The sequence below is a fragment of the Mustela nivalis genome (genome assembly GCF_964662115.1).
Source record: "Mustela nivalis genome assembly, chromosome: 16".
Taxonomy (NCBI): domain Eukaryota; kingdom Metazoa; phylum Chordata; class Mammalia; order Carnivora; family Mustelidae; genus Mustela; species Mustela nivalis.
Genome location: NC_139035.1, coordinates 42,318,744 through 42,328,496, shown reverse-complemented (window position 1 = coordinate 42,328,496; position 9,753 = coordinate 42,318,744). Strand labels below are relative to the sequence as shown.

Below are 9,753 nucleotides of genomic sequence, written 5' to 3'. Positions count from 1 at the left end.
GGCTGGGAGTTCGGATTTAACCTCCAGTAACCCCGCAGCTCGGTCGCCGGAAGCTGCTGCGTGGTTTAGGCTCTCCTCAGTCACAGGGTGGCCTAGCGAAGACAACTATGCATACAGCAGAGGGCTGAGGGGGAATGCTGGGGGACCTCCAGGAGCCCAAGAAAGCTGCCGCCTCTCCAGCCCTCCTCTGCCCGTGTGCCTGAGCAGGTCAGTGTCCAGACCGGCTCCGCCCCTCAGTCACAGAGCTTGCTCCCCGCAAAGAAATCACCATATTCCAAGTCGCTCAACACCGGGAATCTTCATTTCTTCGAATGGTTCCTTTGAACGTCCAATCTCGGCTTTTCCTTGGTCTGACTCCAGAGATCCCGCTTTCAGTGACAGTGACTCACTCCTGGCTGTTCCTGGGACAGAGGCAGGAGGGTGAGCACCCCCCACCCCGGTAAACCTGGAATGGGCTGCCCCAGATGGGACAGTCTATAGACCCCACTTCCTTAACCGTGGAGACACAGTCACAAAGTTAAAACACGGTTTTATTTACTCATTTATAAATATGGTCGTGTTTACAGGCATCATATAGATGTGAATATTACTCCCAAACTTTCAAACACAGAATACTTAATAATACTATATAATAACAACCAGTAAAACAAAATCATTCATCTCAGGGTTGAAAGGCCACTCAAAATTGCATAAAAATACATTCAATTCACAAAGCGAATCTGGCTCCCCCTCCCTAAATGCCCTTATCCCACCCCAGGTGTATTTACAATGGACTGAAGTTAATCCGTACAAGTCAGCTGAAAAACTTACATCTGGTGCTTTAACTGTGGTGGAAGTAAGGTCGGGAGTGAAGGGTGAACTGAATGGAGAAAACACAAAATTCAACCCCTAAAATGGGAGAGGCATGAGGACCCCAGGGTGGTTCTTCTAAGCTCTTCTCCCCCCTAACTGATCACGGTCAAGGGCAAAGGAAGAACAGAGGGAGGGAAACCATGAAGCCAACGCCAGAGTCTGCAGGAGTCCCGTGAGAACAGGCTGTATCTTCTCCAGGAGCGGGGGAGCAAGGATGAAACACGTTCCGTCCCTCCTCGGGGAAATGATGGCCCTTCCTGGGGGCCAGTGAGGTGGCAGGCCCAGTCTTTCAAAGGCTCAAGGGACTCTAGGCGGAAGTGGCGTTCTTCTGGATTGCTGCAACCTCCCAGAACCCTCTCGCAGCCCTGCAGCCCGCTTCCTGGTGGTCTGTGCCTGAGCCCCTACATCCTCCTTCCCTCTTTTCTGGCCTTCCTCACTGGAGGACAAGCTGGAATCTGTCCCAGGCTTCAGTGGTGGGGGAGGGAGGGAAGACAGGGTCAGATATGTTAAGGTGAGAGTCTAGTGAGTGTTGACTTCACGTGTCCCTGTTCAGGATCTGCCCCTCATCCTCAAATCTGGTTTTGCGGGAACATCGGAGGCTCTCAGAGGCTCCCTGCAGTCAGTGTGCCTCTCCTGCCTCCTCTCCTGCAAGGGAGCAATGGGCTGAGGTTTTTTTCTGGGAAAATACTCTGTCCCTAGCTGGAAATAGTCAAAGCTCCCAGGACAAAGACTGAGTAAGCTACACACGGCTACCCATGGTCTCCCTGGCCAGGCCACGGACAAGTCAGACGGGCCCACCATTCAGACCTCCTCTCTGAGAGGCTGTTAGAACGGCCAGGGACCTTCGAAACTAGAAGAGGGGTGGTGGTGGCTGTGGTTGGAGAATGGGAGTGGAACAGGAACCATGGCTGATGTGTGGAAAACCTCCTAAGTGCCACTAGCGCCAAGTGAGACCAGCAGAGAACAAAGAATGGTGGGAGATGGGAGAGGAAGGGTGAACAGTTAAGTTTCTTTGCTTGTAGGGACACAAGAGCATCCTAATGTCACCTTAAGGGGACACCCAAGAAGTTTATTGGAAGCATGAAGGGGAAATTTGGAGGAGAAATAACAGAAACTATTACTCTGGCAGATTCACAGTCTGAAATGATGAGCAGATGGGACTGGAGAATGGCTCAGAGAGAAGGCCTTTGGGGGATTGGAAGGGCAGGGGAAGAGCAAAAGATATGAATTAACAGAATAACAGACTTGGATAACATTGATCCGAGCACACACCAGGCCAGCAGATGTGCACATGCGCGTGCATGCAGGTTGGAAGCAAGGGCGATCTCCCAGTCGTTACACCTCTTGAGATAAGATGAGATCATTCGTCAACTCATCACTCACCAGTGGTGTCTGTCTGTGAACAAACCTACTCCCTATACTCTTCCTGGACACTGGGTTGCAAGCCACACCTATGCTCAATTTGACCCTTGACCACAAATCTCAAAGGAGAAGTGAAAGCATCTCTTCCTCTGCAGTTGCTAGCAGGCTAGTCAAGATTCTCGAGCTGGTTTTTATCAGCCCCCAGAGACCACCTCCTCCCTAGTAGCTGTGACAGTAACAGTTCCTGGGCTGCAATGAAGTTGATCTGTTTTCCAATCTAATCAAAACACAAGTGATCAATAGCTGTCCTTGATAGGGTCTACTGCTCCGGAGCAATGTCGATAACCATTAGGGAAGCTGATTAACATCTCTGCTCTGCGGGAGGCAGAGGGACCAGGGTACCAGGGACAGAGCACTCATTTCCCTGCTTGCGGCTCCACTGCTCAGTGACCCTCCCCCTGTGCCCCCCCACCCCACCCCGGCAGCCTCCACCCTGCTCTTCGTTCTGCCTCCTTCCCATCTTCCCACCGCAGCTCACTGGCCACCTTCACTTTCAGGGTCTCTGGCCTTTCACTCTACTCACACCCAGTCCTGCAGGAGGCTCTTTGGAGCCGAGCGCTGTTCTATGCCACACGGTTGTGTGGACTTAGGGTCTCTGAGCTCTTCCTGCACCAGCGGTCTCCTCTGCAGACCTGCTTAAAAGAAGGATCACCCTGAACAGCACGGGAACCTCCTACCTTGGATAGTCCAGAACCCAGAGGGGCTCCCCAGAACTAAAGGTTGAGGTTTTTATTGAGGAAAACTCTCTTGCTGCTGTAGGGCAGAATTTAAGACTATGTGTAAGCTGGTGCTAAGCAGAGGGGCCATGTCTGCCCTTTGGATGTTAAGGGCCATGAAGAACACATTCGAGAAGGCTGACGAAATCTATGAAGCAGTAGCTCTATTTCCTATATTAAAACAACCTGTCCAAAGGCTGCCTGCAACAAATTGCTTTCTATCCATTTCCCCATGAGCTCCAATTTCCACCTCTGCAGGTTTTAATATTCTTACCGAGCCATTAGGAGGGAAAGCAATTGCAACACCATTCCATTACCTTCAATATTAAATTCACTTTCTAACAAGGATGAGAAGTCAACCTTGACGTGCTGATGTTAAACAGTACGAATCCAGAAGAAAACAAGATTTTTTGCCATTAGAAAGAGCAAAAATTCTGAGTTAAGAAATGTTCTGATCTTCCCAGGAATAAATATATCACAGAATTATAAGCCTAGAAGGGATCTTAAGGACAATCTAGTCCAAAACTGCATTCTGCAGACAGCGAAGGTGACTTTCCCAAGGTCACATGGCTAGTAAGAGCTGGCCCTACAATGCAGCTGTTCTGACTCCTAGGGGCTTATCCTTTCCTGTTGGCTTCTTCTGCCCTCAAAGCTGCCTTGCTTATTGGGTGAGGGGACTCACATCCTTTGATGGGCTGAAACCTGCCTTAAAAATCAGCTTTGCAGTTAGAATCGGGCCAAGATTTGGGGCTGCTAACTGTGTGTCTAGAGTTAGGTGTGGTGCTGGCACAAACAGTGGCCCTGGGAAGGGCCAGGAGGGAAGGACTGCAGCCAGTGCCCATCTAGTGTCACCTGTTAAGCTCCAGTGGAACCAGTGGGGTGGTACCAGGAATTGCCCCCTGCCTCATGGCTCAGCTGCTGAATCCTTCAGGCTTTCCCTTTTGTGGGGCTGAGCAGCCTGGAAGCTGAGGAACTGGCAATATTTTCAATAGCTCATCTCTCCTCTCTATGCTTCTCCCACTGCAGAAGGACTGCCACCGTGGTCGGGATAGAAACGCTGGCCTTTGTCTGAGGGGAGGCAGTCTGTCTGTCTGGCTAGGGGAGGCTGCACTGGGGCCAGAAAGCCAGAGACCAAACCAAATGCGTGGCTTTGAGACTTTCTTCTCCTCTCATCCGTGGCTCAGTTAAAAGCCCCTGAGAGTTCACGCACGATTTTGTGGAATTCACAGGCTAACACGTGGGGGTTCAGCCTTCTCATTTCTGAGCACAACCACTGAATAAGCACGTTTTGTTTTGGGCCGGGGAAGCCTGTGAAATGATCCAAACCAGAGATCTGAAGCCTCCTTCACCAGAGGCCTCAGAGAGCAATAAATGTATCTTGGTCTCAAATGCAGAGAGGGAGACAGGAAGGGGCAGAAAGAAGTGAGCACATCCTGTAGCTGGATAGGAAAAGCCAGGCGGGTTCCAGGAGATGTCAAGCAAGACTGCCTGAGAGAGAACCCAGCGCACTGCACAAGCCCAGGGCATGTCTGTTCTCCAGATTCTTTACAGGCAACACCCCAAGATTTGCATGACCCTGTTGCACTGGAGACTGGGACTGGGACAGGGGCCATCAAGCCCAAGAGCTATCTGGAAAAGAGTAAGCAGTCCTTGAAGGCCAAACAGTTGAAGCAGTGAAACTTCAGCCAGAGAATCTCTGGAATGGCCGAATCATTACTCCCGAAGGTGTGGCTTGATTTTGAAAAATATCAAATTAATGAGAACAGAGGATATAAAGTCGTACCAAGAACCTTCTCGTCCCCATCCTGGTATTTCATGTAAAGAGTCTGAAAGTGACCCAGCACAGCTGAGCCCCAAATTGTTGGCCAGACCGGCAGTATTCACACAGCCTGAGCTATCTGGGGTGCTCTTGGGTATCCAGAGCAGTAGGTTGAGGACAGGAGGTCTGTGGCCACTGCAGAGACCAAAAGCACAAGTGGAGGGAGGCCTGCTGCTGTTGGCCCCGAGAGCACACGGCTGGCCATTAGGTCTCTAGACATCACTCCAGGGCTTCCAGGCAACGCAACTGGGAGGAAAGGGTATTTTATTCTCTGGGAAGGGACCAGAATTCAAAGTCTATCTGTCCAATAAAATTAATTGCATAAGAGAGAGTGCCTGAAATTACCTGGGATGGTTTACACTTTCATGGTTTTTTGGCCATAGAATCCATTATTCCTGAGATTGAAAAGCTTGTAAATTTTTCATCACAAGGAAAACTTTCTGGCAAGAAAAGGCATCTTTAATGTGAAAGGGCTGTGTGAAGCAGCAGGGCCTGACACCCACCTAAGAGTTTTTAGATTCTGTCCCACGCTTCTGAAAGGCACAAACAGATGAGGGAACTGTAACCCTTTTACTTGGTCTATCTAATGTGAGAGGGTCAGGATATTTTCCTAATAATTCAGCTTTCCTTTCCTGAGAAAGAGGCAGGAACCACCCCCATGCCTTGCCCAATATCCAGGATGTGCCAGGAGAATCAATTAGTCAACACCTTCTGTTGATTTCCCCTCTCCCTAGAATGAAGAAGATGTTTATAGTGAAAGTGAGGAAACATTTTACTCTAATTTAGCATTCCCTGAGAACTGAGCTGACAGTGCTCCCAAGGTCATACGAAATCCTAATCAGTAGTGGCTTCTCCTGGAAAATGGTTGGAAACGGAAGAGAGAATTCTGTATATTCTAAAAATGGGGTCTTGCCAGAGGAGACATGTTTCCTATTCTGGAATTAGGACCTCTGGTTTAAAGAGCATGTAACATTTCAGAGGGCCGTGAAGAACTACACTGTCATTTTTGGGAAAGAAATTAAAAATGGGCAGAGATGGTATATGTTAAGAGAACGGACCACCCTAAGCACTGAATACCATGAGCCACTCTAAAATGAGGATTTACATGACCCGCACACTCAAACCAACCTTGGGAGAAAATGCCTGTAAAGGCCAAATACGTCAGGAAGACAGACGAGATGTGACAGGCAGGAAAAGTATGCCATGTGAGGGATGCCTTCAAGGACTGGGAAAACGCTAGTTGAAAGTAAGGTTAAGGGGAGATGACCAACGACACGAGGGGCTGTCACATGAAAGGGCAGCACTGGACCGTGTGGAGCCCCCACGGCAGACCTCGACTCATCTTAGGAAAAGCTTTCTGGTTATCAGAGTTACTCACCTTTCGAGGGACAAAGGTGCAGCTACCTGATGGAGGGCCAGAGCTGGGGCAGTGGGGTCCCGGCGGGGGTCCCTCTAACATGACAATGGAAAGCTCAACCAAATGACCTCTGGGCTTTGCCACTCTAAGATTCTGAGACTCTCATCAGTGGGCTGGAAGTATCCCATCCCTTTAAGCCTCTATTAAGAGGTCATTTCTCCTGTTTGCTTCTAGAAAACAAATGGTCTCTCCCCTACATCTAGCCACTGGAAATCATCACATTCACCACCATTACCACAGCACGATCTATCTTCTGTCCTCTTTGTCACAAGGTTGCAGATGTCCCCAGATACTCTACTCACACCAGGTATGTGTGCCTCCACTCCCCGGTCCACCTCCCACCCAGCCCAGCTCTCGACTCCTTGCAAGGACCTCCTTTCTCATTTGGAGCAGGTGCCAGAGTGAAGAGAGGAAAACAAGGTCGAAAGGAGGTGAGGCAGAATGGCGTGTTCAGAGCCCAGATTTTCTAATAAGGAAAATCACTGTGTAGGGAAGACAAGTGGGAGATGAGAACAGTGGGCTGACACTTATGCCATGGTCTGGCTTTTCTGCAACAGGGCCAGCGGTGCCGCCAAGGCAATTCTTCTGGTCTCCAGAGCGCCCCAAGAGAAATGATTTTCCATAATGGCCAAAGACAAGTGAGGTCAGATGCTCTGTTCTAGCTCTTACACAATGTGGTAAGGTGGAGGAGGGGACACAGAAAGGAAAATAGAAGGATAGAAAGAAAAGGAATAAGGAAGCCAGGGTCATCTGAGCCCTGGGGAAGGGGGCCAGGCATGAGGAAAGAATAAGAATTAAGACGAATCAGGCATGTTACTGGGTTGTTGATAGAAAAAATAACAGTAACACCAGCAAAGAGTAAGAGAAAAGTCAGTTCCTGAGAGGTGCAGACTAGCAGAGACCTTCAATGCAGAGTCACGGTCACCTTGGAATCTAATGGAAACATAGCTCCAGAGGCTGTCCGGTGGTTACGCCAACATCCTGTTTCCCTTGGCATCCCAGACAGGATCCTGGAATGGCCACCGTAAGACTCACCTAGATCAGAGGACACTGGGTCCGTGTAAAAGGCTGTGGGGTACTGGTTTGGGTAGAGCCTTACATGTTTGGATCAAATCCAGTGTGGACGAGTAGCTGTGCAGCAGGGAGTTGGGACCCACAGCTGAGCCTGGTGGACTCCCCAAGGCCTTCTCCAGATGGCTCGAACGGCTCAAATGATCACAATCATGCTTCAATTAAAACTGCCATAAACTCAGGGGGTGGGGGGCACGGGAGGGACAGGGCATTCAGAGTGCGGAGGACATGTATGGTGCAGAGGAGGTGACTGGAGGAGGGTCAGAAAGAAGTCCTTCCACCAAAACATTCACTTCATTTGGTTGGAAGGCAATGGCTGGAAAAGAGGGGTGGGAACCGCAAATGCTGCCCCTTCCCTCCCAAACTGGGAGCCTAGTCTATTTGGATAGTTTGCTGATGACTCTGATGAGGGCACCATTTTCATCTTTCAGCCTCTGGTTGTCGGATTTCAGTTCTGTTAACACCTGCAGGGTGACAGAGGGAAAGGTGTGTTAGAGCTTGGAATCATCACCTCCGTACCGTCCCTGCCCAGGCCAGGCCAGCCCAGCGAGCGGGGCGTTCGGAGGCAGCATATGCAGGGTACTGCCACCACCCTTTCTCCCAGAGAGGGAAGTCCCCCGAATCTTCATGTTTGTTGAGTTGGTGATGTGCAAAGGGAGATGTGCATTAGGGAGACCACAGCCCTCCGTCTTTTGAACTAGCATATTCAGCAATAGCGTCTTATTTCACGTTCCACACCACGTGTCCTTTCATTCTCCTGAATCGGTAACTGTTCACAATGGTTCTGGCGCTTGAACTCACTTCTAGCCTGGAGATAGTAAGGAGTGCGCCAAAGGGAGCTGGTGAGGACACAGTTTCTCAGGAGAAACTGAGAAAGGAGTCCTGGTCAACTAAAAGAGTTAAGGGCAGACACTGCTTCACACCCCATCAAAAATAGGAATGCAAGGGGGCAGGGCACAGCTTGGCTTTCTGTCACACCCACGAGATTTAAGGTCCTCCTCGTGCCTTCTGTGATAAAATCCACCCAAATTCCTGCCAGTCATACTACATGTGTCCACTTTCAACCACTAAAACCCAGGGAGTGTACAAATTCGGTCACTGCACAGCTGTGACGCACAGAAAGCGATAGGTATGTATTGAATTCTCGCCCGGAGCTCCCTGTGGGGAGCTACCACAGGATACCAAGGGTCCTCAGTGGCAGTTTTAGGGGATAGTGTTACAAATCCAGGAAATAGGTGCTTTGGAGGATGGGGGAATAGAGATTTCTATTCTATCAGTTTTGCCATCTTGGACAGGACACAGTGCTGTTCAACAGGCGAACAAAGGAAACACGGCAGCCCAGGCCCTAGTCTGGACAGCCAAGTCTTCATAGGGGACCGGACAGGCTGGCAGGTGTGCTGAGCGTCTAAAGCACTACCATGGGACGTTGCTGAAGGGACAGTTCCTGTGTGGGCCCTGCTGGCAGTTTAGGGAGACTTCGGTTAGAGGGGAAGTACATCTTCACCTTGAAAGCTACAGAAATCTACATCTACATTCCATCAAGGCAAACGTGCTTTGATGTGTTTAGTCAGCAAACCTACAGGACTCCAGCAGGTGAGGTCACCAGTCAAGGTGGCCTGGGCTCGGAGGTCATGAGGCCTGTTTAATTCTAGCTCCAGCACTGCTACTAACCACCTAGGGGCTCTAACTGTACATTAAGAAACAGAGTTTTTGTTTCCTCAATCTCCTATGGAGGATGTAGCCTTGATTACACGAATACTATGTGTAAGCACAAATATATGTATCACAGAGACATAAAGGATTTGTATTAAGGGAACGAAAACAGCAGTGAACATCCATAATGGGGAAGGTCTCACTCCCATCGGCTCATTAGTACCGCAAGAGTCTGTGACACAGGTGCTATCCTTACGTCTACAAATGAGGAAATGAAACTTCCTAACTAGTCCAGAGTACCCAGCCCTTAAATGGCAAAGCTGATACCGAGCCCATGTGTGCCTGACTCTGAAGATGATTCTTTCATTACGGAGGTCGTGTGGGGGCGGAAAACACAGCACCAGAAGTCCAGAATTCCAGCTCCGTCGCGGTCATGAATGGTCTCTATTATGTTAAGCAAATCACTCAGCTTGTCTGGGCTTCCATTTCTGTGTCTAAAGAATCCATCATCATCTCTGCCCCGGTCGCTCATCAAGTTGGGCCCCTTTGAGGGCCCCGGGAGAACCGCACGGGGAAGTGTGCCGACGGGCAGGACGTGCTCTGCGATTCTGGGGATTCTCACGACCGCGGTGAGTCCTCCCATGAATGTGGGATGGCAGGTAGGTGATCTGCAAATTTTACTACAAAGATTTTAATCCAGATAGTATCAAAATAAAGTTGTGGTCCTTTGCCTCTGCCTCCCCTACCTCCAGCCTAATCAAAGCTGTTCTGGCTGCTCTCTTCCGAGCCTCCATCCCTGTGGC

The 9,753-nt window shown here is 49.9% G+C and overlaps 1 protein-coding gene across 12 annotated transcripts in view; it reads right to left on the bottom strand.

The window, feature by feature from the left end:
• Positions 1-512: 512 nt before the first annotated feature.
• PPP1R12B (protein phosphatase 1 regulatory subunit 12B) overlaps positions 513-9,753 on the bottom strand; it is a 220,127-nt gene continuing 210,886 nt past the window's right edge. For 8 of the 12 annotated variants that reach the window (XR_014303700.1, XR_014303701.1, XR_014303702.1 and 5 more), the window contains one exon: positions 513-7,761. Coding sequence is in view for 4 of the 12 variants with exons in the window: in XM_082701998.1 (XP_082558124.1) it covers positions 7,675-7,761 (87 nt within the window). In the remaining 8 variants the exon portion in view is untranslated. The remainder of the gene's footprint in view (positions 7,762-9,753) is intronic. The other 4 variants (XM_082701996.1, XM_082701993.1, XM_082701999.1 and 1 more) reach the window with 1 other exon arrangement.